We start from the raw sequence: 19,795 nt of genomic DNA on the forward strand, positions 1-19,795 counted from the left end.
TTTTTAAAAAAGACAACATATATTGATGTTAAGATAGCAAATGTAGGAACCCTGTAACAAAATAGAAAAACACAAAATGGAAAACAAAAATTATCCACAATTCTAAAATCCGGACAAAACCATGGTTAACATCTCAGAATCTTTTCTTCTAATCTTCTTGCTCTGCCCTATATATTTTACATAATTGAAATAATCCTGGATAATCAGCTTTTTATTCTCCTTCTTATACTCATTACTCAATCATTAGCATTCTCGTATCATTAAAAATCTTCAAAAAATAGTCACAGTGACACTATATCTTCAATCTTGCAGATATATCATAATTTGTTGAACCATTTCCCTATTAATTAAATATGTAAATTATTTCCTACTGTATTTTATTATAAAAGTATGTTGAACTTTCTTGACCATAAGTCCTTGCTATCATTGTTAATTATTTCCTGAGGACAGATTCTTGGAAGGTAAATTACTTGACACATTAAAAAGATATGAAGAGTTTTTTTTATGTACTACAAAAATGTTTTTCCAAAAGATGGCATAAATTTACTCTCATCAGCAAGAAATGTGAACCAATATTTAGTATTATCCTTTTATCTTTTTATTTTTATACTTTGATAGTTATAAATTAGATCTTATTTTCCTTTGTATTTTTTTAAGTTATTAATAGTTGACTATTTTTTCAGGGATTTACTTGTATGTAACCCAGGAAATGCCTGGATTAGGCCCATTTTATCATTAGATTACTCGTATTTTTCTTATCACTACATATATATGTTTTCTGTGTAAAGGTTATGAGCCATTTTCTAATGTAGGGTAACTTTTTTATTTTTATGTTCTTTTATTTTTATGATGTTGATATATATATATATGTGTGTGTATATATATGCATATATATATGTTTTACATTTTCAAATAGGGAAATGCTTTTTTCATAGCTAATTTTGTCTACTGTATTTATGCTTAGAAATAACACTCTCATCCAAAGACAGATAAATATACACCTACACATCCAACCATTTTTATTGTTTCACATTTATCTATTGCAATTTATACAATTATATGATGTAAGGACAGGAACTAAGTTCATTTCATCCCAAATAGCCAGGTCTCCAAATGTCATTTTGATTTAGTTCAAATCAACAATTTGTATTGAATGCCCTTATTCTATGCCTTATTCTATTCTGGGTACCTGGGATCTATCAGTGAACAACAAAATATATAAAAATCACTAGCCTGATGAAGTTTATTATTACTAATTTAATAATCCAGGGGTAGGCAAACTACCATGGGTCAAATCTAGCCATATCTATTCATTTACATTTGTCTATGGCTCCTTTCCCTTCAGTAATTGTTATAAGAGTTGTGATAGGAGCCTGAAAAGCTAAAATATTAACTATCCCTCTCTTGACAAAAAAAAGTTTGCTAATCACTGAAAATTACCCATCGCTTCCCTACTAATAGGTGATTAGTTATTATATCATAAATCTTACATAAATAAAAATCATTTTCTGGCTATTTATTCCATTCAGTTGATATGCCCATTTAATTCTGTGCTAAAACCACATTTTTTTCAGATTCACTTTTTAAGTATTTTCAACTTCATATGACATTTATTTATTCATTCCACAAAAATTGGGAGGTCCCTGGCAGTCTAGTGGTCAGCACTTGATGCTGTCATCGCCCTGGCCCGGGTTCAGTCCCTGGTTGAGGAACTGGGATTCCCCAAGATACACAGTGCAGTCTAAATAAATAATAACACAAATACCGAATATCTGTTATGTATAAGACGCTGTTCCAGGTCAGATACGCAGCAGTGAACCATACAAAATCTCTGTCCTTCTTGTGTTGAAGCAGAAACAAACACAAATACATTAAAAAAAAATCAGGTAAGGATAAGTTGTATAAAGAAAAATGAAGCAGTACTTCCCCAGTGGACCAGTGGTTGAGAATGTGCCTGCCAATACAGAGGACATGGGTCGATCCCTGGTCCAGAAAGATCCCACGTGCCACGGAGCAACCAAACCCAAGAGCGGCAACTACTGAAGCCCCAGCACGTAGAGCTAATGCTCGGCAATAAGAGATGCCAGCACAATGAGAAGTCTGTGAACCAAAAGTAAGAGTAACCTGCACTTGCCGCAACTAGAGAAAGGCCACTTGCAGCAACAAAGATCCAGTGCAGCCAAAAATACATAGATAAAATTTTTAAAAAGAAAAATTAAGCTCAAGGAGAGGGTACAGAAGGAAGAGATTGTTACTTAACATCAGGAAGTCAACCAAAGCCTCTCTGAAGACTTTAAGTAGGGGAGGGACCTCAAAGAAGTCATGAGGATGGAGGGTACCTGGAGATGAGTACATCCCAGGCAGATGCAGAGATGCTGAGAAGGGAGTGAGTTTGCCATATGTGAGGAGCAGCAAGGAGGCCACCAGATGCAAGAGAGCTAGGCAAGGGGAGAACAAGAGGACGGTGGGAAGCCAGGGTGAGGTTGGGGGTGGTCATTGAAGAGAGGAGAGTCTAATCTTATACTGATTTTACTCTGTGAGGAGTCTGAGCAGAGGAGGAACCTGAACCAATGTTCTTCCTCTTTTTTAAGCATTATGGCTGCTGTATAGAGAAAAGATGAAGAGAGGGGGCAAGAGAAGAAGCCAGAAAAACAGCTACAGCAATTATCCAGATGAGAGTTAATGGTACTCTGGTGCAGGGTGGCAATGTTCAAAGTATTCAGAGGTAGTCAGATTTTGAATATTTTAAGGTTAGAGCTTGCAGAGTTTGCTAAAGGATTAAATTTAAGAGCAAGAAAATAAGATTTACAGATGACATCAAGATGTTTATGCCTGAATGCCTAGAATGAATGATGGCATTGCCATTTACTGAGATGCAAAAGACTTGAAGAGGAATTAATTTTTAGTGGGACATGAAAGTGAGTGAAGAGTTTGAGGTTCAATTGCCAACTGGAGATGTCACGTGGGCAGTAAGATATGTGAGACTATAAGAGGAACGACCCAAGCTTCAACCAGCCTGGGATTAAAGTTACAAGAGCAGATGAAAACAGCAAGCAAGTGACTGTGGAGACAGGAGGGAGCTAGTTTAAGGTCTGAGCCTGGCACACTTCAATATTTAGAAGCTAGGAAGATTCAGAGGAAATAGCAAAGGAGACTGAGAAGGAGTGGCCTGGTGAAGTAGAAGGCCGAGAGCAGGACTGATACCCTGGGGGCCAAGTGAGGACATGTTTCAAGGAGGAACTGATCAACTATTATAAATACTGATGATGACTTGAAGAGTAGAAAGTACTGTGCAGGACTTGGGCCAACCAATCACCAGTGAAGAAGAGTCAAACAAGCGTTCCCGCCACATGGGCACCACCATTATAAATTCAGCATGAAAGTTGAAAAGCAGAATTACAACTGAGGGAATGGTGCTACACACAAAATAATACTTACAGAATACTTACATTCTTCACTTGCCTGCAGCGCTAGCTGTTGTTCAATTGCTAATCCATATTTGACACCCTGTAACCCCATGGACTGCAGCATGCCAGGCTTCCCTGTCCTCCACTATCTCTTGGATTTTGCTCAGACTCATATCCATTGAGTCAGTGATGCTATCCAACAGGCTTTTTAGAAGGGACTTCCCTGGTGGTCCAGTGGTTAAGAATCTGCCTGCTAATACAGGGCACTTGAGTTTGATCCCTGATCCGGGAAGATCCTACATACCACGGGGTAACTAAGCCCATGTGTCACAACTACTGAGCCCGCACACCTAGAGCCTGAGAGTCACAACTACCGAAGTCCATGTGACCTTGAGCCCATGCTCTGCAACAAGAGAAGCCACAGCAATGAGAGAGGCCCACACACCACAACTAGAGAGTAGCCCACAGCCAAAACCAAAAACAAATTAATTTTAAAAAGAAGGCCTTAGAATGAGACTTTTCAATGGCTCATTCAACTTAAAAACCAACGAAGAAAATGATGGAATCAATTCATCAAAGCAAAGAAAACCTATTCAATTCTATCAAATTAGAGAACCTGGAAAGGGTGTTTAAAAGTACATATACATTTTATCTTTACTGTCATTTCCTACCTATTTGGTAAGCCAAAGGGAGAAAATGCTCAAGTGATCTACTTGGAAATGAAATACTCTGATTTGTCTTGTTAAGCAGCGTTTGAAGAGGCAATGACATGACATGACATTGTGCCAGGTGTGTCTCTAAGTTATTCCTCAGTCTAATTTCATCTGCCAGTACATCACTTAGCATACTGTTGACCATTAGAGAATCTTGGAATTGATAGCAAAATTGGGAACATCTTCAAAAGGAAAAATAGTCTGCGGCTAACACTAACCACAGCTCACCCCTCTCCATGTACCTTCTAATATGACTCAAATCTCCTGACTTTGCAACAACAATCAGTTACGAAGCAAAGAAAAGCATTTCTGCCTTACAAACACCGATTTCAGATGCGCTGACACAGAAATCAAAGTGGGCTGTTGTTAAATGCTCTCTCTAAAAGACAGTAAAACAACTTTTCATAGGCCTAACAGCTTTGCTGTCTGTCTAAATCTGGTGTATTTACAGGACACGGATGCCGGTTCTGTCAGAAAATCAGAATGGAACAAGTATATGAAACAAGCCAATGCAAATAAACAAATTTTTTTAAAAATAATAAAAATTAAAACTAAACACATTTGGTTTAGTAAAAACTGTCTTTTGGAAAACTTTTCTTACATGGGTCTTAACAAGATAAAAGACAAAGGAGTACAAACAGGAACATGAAATATACTAATTAAGGGACTCTTTAGAGAACTTTACCAAGAGAAAACAAAAGGAACTCGGTGGTGCTGACTCCTGAGAAACATGAAGACAAAGGTAGAAGGTGGCATGAGGGCCCCTGCACATTAATATTTCAATTGCCTTTTAAACAGGATTGCTCTCCAAATTTTTAATCATCAGTCTTGTGCTGGCTTGGGCTTCCCAGGTGGAACTAGAGGTAAAGAATCTGCTTGCTAATGCAAGAGACACAGAGATGCAGGTTTGATCCCTGGGTCAGGAAGATCCCCTGGAAGAGGAAATGGCAACCCCCTCCAATATTCCTGCCTGAAGAAATTCCATGGAGAGAGGAGTCTGACAGGCTAGACAGTCTAGGTTGCAAACAGTCAGACACAACTGAGCGACTGAGCCGGTGCCCATGCGCACACACATACATATGTGTGCTAGTTGAACCCTGACTGAAGCACTGGGTCCCATCCTGAATGCCATGTTTAAAACACTAACAAATTAGAATTCAAAAGTGTACTGCAAAGAAGCCCAGAAATCTTAATAGAAGAGGAACCACTGAAAGTCATGGAGAAAACAGTAGGAGACATGAGAGCCATCATGACATACTTGAGAAGTTACTCTGTGAAGAACCCTGGATTCAGCACCCGCAGGCCTTCCAGTTCTGTTACCAGCCAGGCAAGACACCCTATGCTAGCAAATTAATCTCTCGGGAACTTGGGAGCAAAATTATCAGGTCAACCTAGGTGATCGTAAGTTCCTCTAAGTTGTACACCTTTATCATTTCAAACTAGATCACTAACAAGGAGACTAGCAAAAACCCACATCTTTTCTGAAATGAATAGTCTGATGTTGCTACGAAAGGAAAAACAGGTAAAAAATTATAACGTAAAAATTTGGATCAATATAAGGCCTTTTAACAAGTAAAGTTTTCTAGTAATGAAACCAATGGTCTCCCCCCCAAAAAAGAAGACTAAGGTCACTGTTAATGGAAATATACAGGCAGGTACTGAACACTGAACTGCAGGACTGCCAGTTTCTTTCAGCCCTGAGATTCTATGGTTCTTCAGGTCCAATTCACCAAATACCTTTCCTCCAGGTGACCTTCACCTTGTCTCAGTGATGGAAATCAGTTGTCCCAGGATTTCATAACTTTGCGATAACACCTGAATTTAGTCCATCTCTACATCAGGTTGCTGTTGCCTGCATCCAGCTTCACCAACATGGTTTCTGGGTCTTGCCTGTGTTGGGTGGTCCTCATTCAGGTCATCCTCCATATTATTATTGGGTCTTGTGGAAACTACTTGAAATTGCTTTAAAGGCTACATATAACCTTTTAATAATACCAGTGAAGTTACCACGATATGGATAAAATGGATGATAGTACCAACTCTCTTACTAAATGCCATGCCTCTGTTAAGACCTATATACCCATTATCTCATTGAATCCTCCTAGTAACACTATAAAGAATGCATTATTATTGTATTGATTTTACAAATAAGGAAATTCAGTGTCAGAGGGGTAGGTGTCTTGTCCAACAAGATAACTGAGCTATTAAGAGGCAGAATCTAAAGTAATTAGCCTCCAATTAAAATAAATAAAAAGAAATAATAAAAAAAAGAGGCAGAATCTAAATTTTAACTCTGGTCTGGCTAATGCCTTTAAAGTGCCTAGTCTTAACAACCCTTCTCTACTGCAGTGATTATCAAAGTGTGGTCCCTAAACCAGCATCTTCAGGATCACCTGAAAACTTGTTAAAAATGCAAAGACTTTCACTTACTGAATCAGAAACTATGGGGGTGGGGTCCAGCAATCTGTGTTCTATCAAACTCTCCACGTAATTCTGCTGCTTACTAAAGTTTGAGAATTACTGCTCTACTGAACTGAAAATTTGCCTAAAAGGCCACATTCTACTTACTTACCCCTTTTTTTTTTTTTTTAAATTTGAAAGTGTGTGGTAGCTCCTTAAACTTTCTTCAAGGGGAGAAAGACAAATCCTAGATATTGAACGTCAGGTTTCCTGTCCCTTCCCTGACATAAGAAGGGTGATTCCTTATCTTTTTCAATGAGGGGATAAGAGAGTCTTGCTTTACATATAAACAAGAGGGAGAGAAACAAGAAGGAAAGAAAAAAATGCTTTCTGCAATATAGTTAAGCTATTGTGGTTAGACATAAGGACTGAATAGACCAAGACGATCCTGAAATTCCCTTAGAGCCTTTAATACTAATAACATTATGTCTACTTAATCAAAATAAAATAAAAATCCTGCCTACACACACACTTAAAAAAAAAAATGTACCCCTTAGCCTTATGAATAAACACATCAATGGAAAGACCGTTCCCAAGGTTGCATGATCAATGACAGTTATCATTAGCTTTCTTTGGTTTAAAAATAAAAATCCTGTTGCTTTGCAGCTCATGCTGTCTAGAGAGTGACTCTGGTCTTTTCAACCTTGTCTGTAGTCTGGGGCACCGTGCAAATCTGCAAATCAGTCTGCAATATTTTTACTATCTTCCCGCACATGCAATTTTAAACCTCAGCCATCAGCATGTGAACCGTTGTTCACTCCAAGGTCTCTGGAGATGCTCGTGGCTAGCCATTTAGAAGTGCTTTCACAAGGTCACAAGGGTAAATACAAGTGGTATGTAAGAGCTGTGTAAAACAGGATGACTCCTCCACAGGTGCAGGTCCACCTGAGGAAGGGAACGCGTGGCTTTGAAAGTCTACAGAAATAAAGTAAAACAGGAACTGCCTTACTTCACTCACGTGTGAACACAGTGGAGCTTGAACATACCACCCCACACCAAAGTCGAAATAAACACATTCCACCTGCTAACCCTGACTAAATATAAGAGTGCCTGGACTAGAATATGTGATTGATTCTATTATCTAAGATTGGTCCTGGATGTCTGGGTCTGCAATAGTTTCATTATATCCCCTTTGTCCTTCCTCCTTCCAGAAAGAACTGTAAGGAGGCAGTGAGATAACGGATAAAATCAGCATCCATCCATGTGGACTCCATTAACCACCCTCCTTCACTACAGCTTCAGTACATCTTAGTGAGACCCATGTAAACTACAGTACTCAGGAATGTAGGAGGCCAAAGGACTGGGACAGGCCACCGTAAGTCATAACAGGTCTAAGGAGTTAGCTATACATTATCTTCTATTAGTGAAACCCTTCACTGAGCAGTACGTCCCACAGTTTTAAAGGGGAAACTGGAGAAGATCCCCAGCCCCCTGTAAAAAAAAAAAAAGAAAATCTAAAATAATAGAGTTTGGACATTTTGATAATTCAGCATGCTTAAAAGGGGCATAAGATATACTAAATAAAATTAAGTGCTATCAAAGATTCTGTCTTTCCTTTCTTCATTCATTCAGTCAATATTAACAGAACAAAAACATATGCTAGACAACATCCAGAAAATGCCAACCAGCTACATGTGTCCTTCCCAACCCTCAAAAAAAGCCAAACATGAGAAAATGGACTCAAAGTAAAAAGCAGACTGCATTTTGGCTGACATGAGTAAAAACATCAGATGATTAAATCACTGGAACACACTCTCATAAGCAACAGTGGGCAGTGTTAGGTTCCAAACAGTATGGTCAAGTACCCACCTACCTGAAAGCCATAGTCAAGATATCGTGAGATTTCTTCCACCTACAGTTTGTAATTGACATGAGGCTGAATAAATTGATCTCTGCCAAATACCTTCTCTAACCAATGTAAGATGGCTACTAAAATTCTGTTTACTAATAGACCAATACAATCAGTGGTAAAAATGAAAATGAACACCTTGTTGCCATATACACTGTAATGGCATTTTGTGTATATTAACTCATTAAATCTCACTCACAGTCTTCTGAAGCTCAGTCACAACTTTTTGAATATAACAGGTGACATCCAAACATAGCGGGTTTAATTTTAAGTTTTCATCTATTAATAGCTGCTTGATTCTATTTAGTCAAAAGCTATATCCACAACCTTACTAAACATGAAGCAGCATTTAATGGTCAAAGCATAACTTACCCTTGCCATATCCACCAAGAAGTTCTCAAATAATTTCCAAATGTGGTTACTTGTGTAGATTTCTTTCATTTCCACTTCTGTGTCAACGTAACAGTGATTAACAAAATTCACATAAGCAATTTTAACCTGTGCCAAGTTTCAAATATAAAAGAAAGTAAGTTTTTTCTACATTTTTCATTTTCAAATATCTATTAGGAACAGTTAAATAAAACTCTTATTTCCTATAGTAAATTATAGTATGATTTGTGTCTACCCAGAGAGCAGGCCTGTCTCCTTTCTTTTACTGTTTCATCCCCTGGCCCAGGGTAAACACATGACCTAGTATTCTGTTCCCCTGGGCCCAGTGATTGGTGTGAGAATGTGAACTTCATGTAAACCAAGTTTAACATATTTGAGACACCAGTGTTCCCTTTCTCTCTCTCCCCACCTCCTTTTCCCCTCTCTGTCTCTGTCATTCATTCATTCATATTCATCCTCTTTCTCTCTCTCTCTCATTGTCAAATGGAACAAGGTAAACCTGCCCCAAGATGCCTCTTCTCTGGGTGTGCAGAGGAAAATTATGCTCAGAAAAAAAGGGCGTGAGGCAAAACCACAAAGGAAAAGGAACAAAAGATAGATGGAACCCTGACACTGCTTGAACCTCTTGACTCATCTGAACAACCATCCTTCAAATTTCCAAATACTGGAGCCAATATATAAAATTTCCTTTTAAAATTTAAACAAGTCTAAATTCTGCCCATTGCAACCAGGAGAGATCTAATACAACGATTAAATATGTTGACTAAATAATCTGTATTGCCATTCAAAAACAATTAAACTGCTATTTCTGAGAAGAAGCAGGCTCACAGTTTACCAAAAAAAATGGTATTATTTTAAGATGTATTGAAGTTTCTTTCCAGATTTAGCAAAACTTCTCATAAGAGACTGGGATGAGTCTCACCAACTTATACCATTACTAAAGTGCATAGGACAATAGTTTTTGTTTTTCTTTCTTTCCTCTTTTTTTTTTCTCTCTCCTTGTCTTTCCTCTTTCTCTTTATGAAAATGTGATGAAGGCTGTTAATCTCCCCAGTAAAAATCACATATATTAAAAAATCAGGTAAACAGTTTCAGAGGATTCATAGAATCCAAGTTAGAACCAATAGGAATACAAGGCCAGCTTTTATGGCCTTAGAAGCTATCACTACTTGACTGAGGTCTAAAACCTTCAACCACACGGTGCTTGTGCCAAGGCTACATTACAGGGTAAGGAGGCGTCAGAATCTCAGCATTCTGGAGATTCTGCAATATCTTAATTTAATTCCCCAGCAATTCTACCAGATATAGACTATAGTTATTTCACTCAAAACTGTGTAAACTGACAATGAGAAAGGTTAAGTAACCTGTTGAAATCAGTCACACAGGTAGGAAGTAACCGATCCAAGATTCTGACTCATTCTTCAACCCATTCACTCACTCACTCAAAACATATTTATTAAATGTAGGCCCAGGCTCAGAGAATATAATGGTAAGTATAAATAGACCCAACTGTTACTCTCACTGAGCTTATAATCTTGGTAAAGAATGAAAAGACTATAGACATTTGTTAATCAATAAAATTCAAATGTCAAATTTCAAATTGTAGACTCTTATAGGCTCTAAAACTAGAAGCCAGGAGGGTCTTCTTTGAAGAAGTAATACTTGAATCAGAACCTAAAGGATGAAGAGGGGTGAAGCAGGTGAATATAAGAGGTTAGAGTGCTATGTCAGAGGGAACTGACTGGCCATAATCAGGACTTCAAATAAAGATAGAACCTACAATTTAATCACCACACTATGCTTCCTTTCTTTGCTACCTTACTTCAAAACAACCAAGGCATGAAGCATTCTTGGTTTGAGGTGTTAGCAATCCTACAAAATTTCATAAAAAAAATACTTTCAAGTCCATCACTATGCAGGACTATTTGAAAATAGGAAAATTAACCTAACCTGATATCTTTTAAAGTTACTGTGATTTAAAATGTTTGGATTTAGCATATCACACATTTATAAACTTTGCAACAATATACTAGAACAGTAGAAAAAAAGAAATTATTGTCATATACATTCCTGGAAGCTTCATTAATGCACCTGGCAGACAACCAGTCTCTAATGAGTTTTTTCCCTGCCTGTCATGCCAAACTAGGATGGAGGGTAAAAGATGATGTATGAATAAAACAAAATATGTGTCCATGTTTCCAAGAAAGCATCTATTCCATAAAGCAAAGGTAAACCTAGAGAATCTAATAGTGGTCCTGAGCACCATTCTAGCCTCTATTGATGACTGTGAGCTATTTATGAAGCATCTGTTTTATGCTCAAAACATACTAGAAGTTACAAGTAAATGTTTAAGTCTGATCACAATATCATACCTAGAAATTTCTATAGTGGAATTTCTAGAAAACTAACAGTGGCTATACTCTTAAAAGGTTTATCAACTTTCATAGTCCCTTGTAGAACAAAAAAGTAAGTTTTAATGATTTTTAAATTTCCCTAATTATATACCTAGGTACTATTCTGTGACTAAGTGTGTTATCTCATTATAAATAACCATAGGAGGACTTCTGGCACTTACTAGAAATTAAAAACAACTCTATAGCTGCTAAGCTTTTGCCAGGCTTACCTCAGGGATGCAGTCATCATGGGTCACCACCCTCACTATGTCGTCCAGGGGCAGAAGGGAATTGCACTTGATTTCAGTGTAGACATTTTTCCCCTCTGTGCATGCTGCCAGCAGCTCCACGAGGGTGATGTGGTAGGCTAAGGGGCCACTCTCATCCCCTCGGTCTCTCTCTGAACACATCATATGGAGAAGGATGGGAAATGATGCTCTATCATTGTAAAATATCAGCACATCTTCACCCCCATTTATCAACTGAAATGATAATAAGAGAGTCTATATAACAGTCCAAATGTTCATCCTTGCAGTTATGTCCAAAGGCTTGGTCTATGTGGAAACACGTGCATATCTTTGTAAAAATACAGATAACATTGCAAAAGCAGAACTATACCAAAGCAGGATGGCAAAAAGATTCTATTCATGTGTGAAGTGATTAATTATGAAAGTCATCAAAACCAGTTGAGGAAATATGGGAGAGGTGCGTGGCTTTGAGAATAAATGACACAGATGATTAGAAGCTGTTCAATGAGTTAGCCACTGAAATTAAGCCTGCAAAATACTCCAATAAAGTTACTTTCTTTAACTTCAAACGGTAGATGCCATTGCCAAGTATGAGAAATCTCGTAAGTCTCATTTTACTGTGAAGTAAAATATCCCCATCCCCTTCAATAGCGATGGAGTAAGTAAGCAAGTACACGTAACCAAATGTAACTCTACAAGAATATCAGTAGGGAATGTAGGTAAAAGCAGAGAAATAGAAAAATACAAGCTTAAAAAAGAGAGAGAGAGAGACAAAGAATGAATAAGTAGGGGCTTCTAGGAAATAAATTTTCCTTCCTGTTTTGTTTGTATAACAAACTAACTAAAGTGGAGTTTCCAGGAGGATGTAATTTTATTGCTAAATCACCATAATGTCTTATTGTCTATTTGGGGGGAAAACAGTATTATTTTATTAAGGAATCCACTTTGATTGCCGTGAAGCCCAGGCTGAGTTAACAGTGATGAGTTCTGGAAGTAATAACACTCCACTCCAGACTATCACTGCTATCTTCTCTGTCTCCCTCAACTGAAAACCCAGCCTCATGAGGTCTCAATTCTCACCCTCCTATTCCTGAAAGGTGCCCAGGCTAGCTATGTAAGAGGCTTCTGCAGAGAAGACAACTTTTGTCTTCCCAGGAGACAAACCCTCTACTTTGCTTTATGAGGCAGATAGCAACCCCAAACCACAGACAGGTCAGGACCTGCGCTGGCCTCAATTCTTTTTGCCTATTCTAGTACCAATTTTCTACCCCCAGTGGGAAATATTTTGGTAGGTAACACAGATTACATAATTTTTTCTCTATTTTATTTGAATTGATAACATATTTAAATTGATAAGACAATTAACTGGCTTACACTGAAAGTTTTGTTGAAAGAGAATGTATTTGTGTCAAAAATGTATATATTAACATAAAATTATAAATATTTCTTCACATGTAGAAACACGTCACCTAATAAATGCCATTGGACTCAACTATTTGCTGCTTTCCCATTTTAATTCTTTCCATGATGATTTTCCAAAATCAAATTAATTGCCACATTTCTAGGCAAAAGAGAACTAATGTGAATGCAAATACAGATAGGTAAATTTTACAAATTTAAAATTCTCCTTAAATGTGTAATAACAATAATTTACATTAAAAATTCAGGACTTTACACTGAATTAACTTTGAAATTTCTATGGGGCAAGAGGGACTCACATTGTAACAATAAAGAAATTACTCCCATCCCAAATTTAAAGTGTATAATTATGAAAATTCCCCAAATCAATATAATCCACTAGGTAACTGTTTGTAGATGGTTGAAAGCTGCCCTAATCCATACAGGCCCCTTTAGAGAAATTAGGTCACAGAGTAATGATCTACCCACATAAGCTCAAAGTATTCTCCAAAGTAGGCTTCCGAGGTGGTGCTAGTGGTAAAGAACCTGCCTGCCAATGCAGGAGACATAAAAGATATATATGGGTTCAATCCCTGAGTCAGGAAGATCCCCTGGAGGAGGGCATCACAAGCCACTCCAGCATTCTTGACTTGAGAATCGCATGGATAGAGGATCCTAGCAGGCTACAGTCCATAGGGCTGCAAAGAGTCAGACACAACTGAAGTGACTTAGAGCACATAGGCATGCATTCTCCAAAGTATCACTTGGTTCCTAGTAAGTAACTCATTCACTGTATAAATCTGGCTCAGTGAGAAATATCATAACGAAGAGGGCAAAATAAATGGAGTACCTCATCCGTTTGCTTTTCTTAAATTTTTAACTGACTCTGAATAGCTGAGCTTCCAAATGTAAAAAAATCACTGACAGATAATTTCTATTAATTTCACTTCCTTCAAAGCCCTCTGTAAATAGTAGCAAAGAACATCCATTCTATGATCACAGGAACACAGTAATAAAGGCACTCGAAAAGCAGAGTTTAATTCATTTTTGTTATATTTTGAAACTTAAAAATATAAAATGTAATCACTTTCATTCTAAATAATCTATAACATTTCATAGGATTTTACCCATTATTTAAAATACACAAATTCATTAAGGCTTAAAAAGAAAAATACACTCCTAGAAAATTATAACATCAACTTATGTCACTTCCCTAGACCTAAGCAAAATACATTACTGCTTAAGTAGTTGTACTCAAATTATTTTCCAAACCTATGTTGTTGAGGGATTTTTTTCACTCAAAATTAACAGAAAACATGTATTTGAGCATAATGTTTATGTGAAGCTGGTAAAATGCAAACTGAGAACATACCTCGGTCATTACCATATCCTGGCATTTCTTCACGTATTTACCATCTGCTTTGACGATCGTCTGCAGAAACCTTAGGTACTCCACGTGGCGGCCGTGTGTCTCAATGCAGTGCACGAAGTGCTGGACAACCCTCTCGCTGATTTCATTGCACAGATGGTAATTGTTCATGAAGATGTGCCGCATGGTTTCTGCTTCAAGGAGCTACACACAGAGGAATGTGCCCTTGTAATTCTGACAAGATCAATTTTCTATTTTACAGTAATACTTAGACCAATTACCTGGCTTGTGATCACTTTTCTATTTTATGCAAAACTGTAGTGAGTTTCCTGTGCAACTCTTGCACAAAATGCAATGAGATTATTCAGCATTTAAAAAATAAAATAAAAAAACTGAGCTCCCAAAGGAATTTAGTTGGAAAAGGGAGCTTATTATAAAGGTCAACATGTTGGCAACAATATTCGTGAGATTAATTTAATCATGTACTATTCAAACATGGCTCTTCCTTAGTATTGGCTGACACATGATTTACAGAGCAGAGGTAACTCCACCTTCGAGTTTTTCATATTTACTTACTCGGGGCATCACACTTAGTCTTTGCTGTACCTTATCTTTTTCCTAACTGTGGACATAAAAGTGAAGTTGCCATCTGCAGGTAAGATTTGTGTAATTTTTCAAGTTTCTTTAAATGTTCCCTTAATGGAAAGATACTCACTTTCAGGAGAAGCAGCCCCTACAAGGAATAAATTGAGGTGATGAAGATGAATATGGGGCCTCCCAGGTGGTACTAGTGGCAACAAACTTGCCCACCAACGTAGGAAACTTAAGAGATATGGGTTCAATCCCTGGGTAGGGAAGATCCCCTAGAGGAGGGCATGGCAACCCACCCTAGTATTCTTGTCTCGAGAATTCCATGGACAGAGGAGCCTGGCGAACCACAGCCCATGGGGTCACAAAGAGTTGGACACAACTGAAATGACTTAGCACGCACACATGCACAAAGATGAATAAAATTCTATCCATTAATGTTGCCAAAAGAAATGACATGGACACTTTACTAAAAATACTATAAATATTAGAAGTCACTCAAATACTTACACCAGGGGTTAAGAACAAATTCAGATGTTTATGGAGGAGAACTTGATTCTGTGGATTTCCCCGACAGAAATTCTGCAGAAATGTGTGAGCCAGATTCATTACTTCATTCATCTTCTCATCGTTCTGGAAGTTTAAAAAGTAGTATGTGATACAAAGAAACACACAGAGCAAAAATACTACCAAAGAATATGTTTTTTCACACGTGCATTTTTTCCTCTGTTTTCTTCAGTGTTTTACGGTCTCCTTTCTGTGTCCACACCTCTCCCCATTTTGCAGATGTCTCTCCCCTCATCTTCATTCTATTATCTGTTCTGCTCCCCTTTTTGTTTCACAGTCCATTTCTCGTTCTCCCCAATCTTCCTACTTGTTCACTACAATTTCCCATCTCTGTACAAAGCTGCCCTTCTCCCCTTCATCTGTCCCCACACCTCCTCCGTCCTCCTGTTCCTCTCTCTCTGCCCTCCTCACTCTCCCCAGTTCTGTTCCCTTCTGTCTTGCATCCTCCAATCCCTCTCTTTCCTTCCCTCTCTTTGATTTACCTTCTTCCAGTGTTTCAGTGTACCTGGAGTTTCCTGATCCTTCTGCTTTCTGTTCTTCCTCATTCTGCATCATCTCTATCCCCCTGTTTCTCCAGCTCCTCCCTTTCTTCTTCTCCAGGCATTTATCCCTCCTCTTCTGGCTCCTTCTCTCCTGCTCTCATTCCCATATCCTGCTGATTTGCCCCCACCCACTTCTCTCCACTCACCTGCCCTCTCTTCCCCACTCTGTAAATATACATATTTGAGTTGATCAAAAATTTCATTCAGGTTGTCGCATAGCGGCTTATGATAATCTCGAACAAACGTTGGCCAACCCAGTATTTCTGACCTTCCTTCTAGTCTCCACTCTCCCTTCTCTGTGCCTGCTTCTTTTGCTACTTACTTTGCCTCTTTTTTCCATCTCATTCTTTTCCTTTATCTCTTTGCTTTCCGCCCTCCTCTTCCCCCCATTCTCTTTCTCCCCCTCTTTCTTAGCACACATACTCTTAAGTTGTTTCCTTATTCACTGTCTTTTCCCAAAGTCCTATGATAAAGTACTTTATTGCTAATAAGAATTTCAATAAGAAACCTGAGTCTCAAAACTCACAAAGAATGCAAAGGTTTCTTCTTAAAAGTTATCTTTTAAAATATCACTGAAACAATCTAAAATTTTTTTAGGCTAGGTCATGTGGTCACTGTCAGACACACAAAATGGATTTATGTTGAGTCACAGTTTATATTAAGATAATTCAATGTTTTCTTGTTTTCTTGTTTCCTAATCTGAGAGTCTAAATTTTATGCCATCTATAACTAAACCAACAGCACAAGACCATTAATAGACTCATTTCCTCATATTTAAAATAGGGATGAACTAACTAGACTAATAATTATGTCCAAAAACTCCATTCCCATCTTGAAAATAGGAAGTTTTTATTTCAAAATATACTACTATTTTCTTTTATGTTTGTAGTCCACGCATAGTGAAAAAACATCAAAGCAACTTCAGCCACAGGAACACTCAATTCACACAGAAAAGTCAGCCAGTACAGAAGAATGGCAGGGGAAATTCTACTGGAATTGGTATTTCCTTGAAGCTGTCACCTTATGCTATTTTTGCTTGTTTATGAACAATCTAGTTATTAAAACTGAGCAAACCCCAGTGGCATTTTTCACAGAAATAATTCTAAGATTTATATGGAACCACAAAAGACCCTTAATATCCAAAACAATCTTGAGAAAGAAGAGCAAAGCTGGAGATACCATGCTTCCTAATTTTAAACTATACTACAAAACTACAGTGATTCAAACAGTATGAATGGTGGCACAAAAACAGACACATAAATCAATGGAGCAGAACAGACCACCCAGAGATAAACCCCAAAACATGTGGTCAATTAACCTAGGGATGAGCTCTGAGAGAGATGATATTACATTGTATGTGCTTTTCAGTGATGTGTAGGAAAATTCAACCTTTTATTCAAATTTTAGGTCATGCAAGTTAAAAATCACTTGGTTTAGATATTCTAGACTGATGAAGAGACTGGGGAAAATGTATCAGGAAAGAATGAAAAAGAAGACAAGAATACACCTTGGGGAAAAGAGAACTTCTTAGTGTTGGTGAAATTGGACAGCTACATGCAAAAAAATCTGCTATCTTATACCATATACAAAAACAGACTCAAAATGGATTCAAGACTTAAATCTAAGACCTGAAATTATAAAAATCCTAGAAGGAAATACAGGCCGTATACTTTTTGACATTGGTCTCAGCAATACTTTTTGGATGTCTCCTCAGGCAAGGGAAACAAAAGCAAAAATAAACAAATGGGACCTAATCAAATTTAAAAGTTTTGGCACAGCAAAGGAAACTATCAACAAAACAAAAAAGCAAAATACTGAATGGAACAAGATATTTGCAAATGATGTATCTAATAAGGGGTTAATACACAAAAAACTCATACACCTTAACATCAAAAAAAAAGAAAGAAAGAAAAAAATGGGCAAAGGCATTGAATAGACATTTTTTTCCAAAGAAGACACACAGATGGCCATCAAACATATGAAAAGATGCTCAACATAACTAACTATCAAGGAAGTGAAAGTGAAAGTTGCTCGGTTGTGTCCGACTCTCTGCAACTCCATGGACTATAGTCCATGGAATTCTCCAGGCCAGAATATTAGAGTGGATAGTCATTCCCTTCTCCAGGGAATCTTCCCAACCCAAGGATCAAACCCAGGTCTCCTGCACTGAAGGGGGATTCTTTACCAGCTGAGCCACCAGGGAAGCCCAATCATCAAGGAAGTGCAAATCAAAACCACAGTGAAATATCAACTCACACCTGTTAGAAAGACTATTATCAAAAACAGTAACAAGTGTTGGTGAAAATTTAGAGAAAGTGGAACCCTTGTGCATTATTGGTGGAGACATAAATTGATATAGCCACTACAGAAACAGTATAAAGTTTCCTCAAAAATTAAAAATAGAACTATCATATGATCCAGCAGTTCCACTTTGAGTATTTTTCTGAAGAAAACAAAAACACTAATTCAAAAAGATATATGCACCCATATGTTCACTGTAGCATTGTTTACAATGGTCAAGATAACAAAAGCAAACTAAGTCTCCATGAATGGGTCAAGAAGATGTGATAGATATATATATACACACACACACACACACACATATATATAGATAGACAGATATACACACAATGGAATAATACTTAGCCGAAAAGAACAGAATCTTGTCATGTGTGACAACATTGATGAACCTTGAAGGTATTATGTAACTGAAATAAATCAGAAAAAGACAAACACTATGGGTTCACCTATATGTGGAATCTAAAAGAGAAAATAAACAAGCAAACAAAACAGAAACAGATTCATAGATACAGAAAACAAACTGATGGTTACCGGAGTGGAGTGGGATGGAGGGATGAATAGGTGGGAAAGATTAAGAGTTACAGACTTTCACTTATAAAATAAATTAGTTATAAAATAAACAAAGGATGTAATGTACAGCATAGGGAATATAGCCAATAATACTGTAATAACTTTGTACGCTGACATCACTTTGTGATTACAAAAATATTTCAAATCACTCTGCTGGACACCTGAAACTAATATAATATTGTAAATTAGTAATAGTTCAATAAAAATATAATAATAAAATAGAAAACCCACAAACATAAAGTAGTAGTAAAACACTCAACACTATAGTTACATTTTTAGAAAAAGGGACTTCATTACATGTTATATGCCTGTGTTACAATATCAAAGATATAATAATTTGAATTATAAATACTAAGAAGTTAATACGTTTGGCTGCTTTTCAATAATTCTTTTACTGTATTCTCTAACATAGTTTGAATTATACCACCTTATAAATATACATATTAAAATGCAACTAGGTCAAACAGGGGCCAATTCAATAAGAGAAATGAAAAGTCCAAGTGGGAAGGGTGTATGGCCTGGCATGGTTGGTTTCCAAGAGAGATAAACAGGGCACCTACTCTCAGATGAAGGGCAGAGCTTGAGAGAAGTGCAGAGGGCATTCATCCGGGGGAAGGGGGAGCAGAGATGGTGGAAGATGAGTTATAAACAGTATATTAGTAAGTGAGTAATTATATTCACACACATATATTCTCTAGATCTGTCTACTTAGAGGATCTGAAGAAGCAAAACCCCCACAGAAATAAGTACATTAAGTTCTCAGAATTTTTCTCCCAAATACCATTCTCCCCCAAATGGATCTGGAGCTTCCTGAAGAAACAGCTAATTCCAGGTGGAACAAGAAAAATGCAAGGTGAGCCTGGAACATTTTAATGTGCAATTAAGTGATGAATCACTCGAAGACTGATGAGGCCATGTTAGAGGATAGGCAACGAACCCAAAGGGGCTCCATTGGCCCAATGTGGGAAAATCAAAATAAATAATGATAGAAACCTAATAT

At 37.4% G+C, this 19,795-nt stretch overlaps 1 protein-coding gene across 3 annotated transcripts in view; it reads right to left on the bottom strand.

The window, feature by feature from the left end:
• ITPR2 (inositol 1,4,5-trisphosphate receptor type 2) overlaps positions 1-19,795 on the bottom strand; it is a 559,320-nt gene that overhangs the window by 284,841 nt on the left and 254,684 nt on the right. For all 3 annotated transcript variants that reach the window (XM_043440936.1, XM_043440938.1, XM_043440939.1), the window contains 4 exons: positions 15,326-15,448; positions 14,231-14,431; positions 11,443-11,694; positions 8,802-8,927 (listed from right to left, as the gene is read on the bottom strand). In XM_043440936.1, coding sequence (XP_043296871.1) covers positions 8,802-8,927; positions 11,443-11,694; positions 14,231-14,431; positions 15,326-15,448 — 702 coding nt within the window. The remainder of the gene's footprint in view (positions 1-8,801; positions 8,928-11,442; positions 11,695-14,230; positions 14,432-15,325; positions 15,449-19,795) is intronic.

The sequence above is a fragment of the Cervus canadensis genome, chromosome 21 (assembly GCF_019320065.1).
Source record: "Cervus canadensis isolate Bull #8, Minnesota chromosome 21, ASM1932006v1, whole genome shotgun sequence".
Classification (NCBI taxonomy): domain Eukaryota; kingdom Metazoa; phylum Chordata; class Mammalia; order Artiodactyla; family Cervidae; genus Cervus; species Cervus canadensis.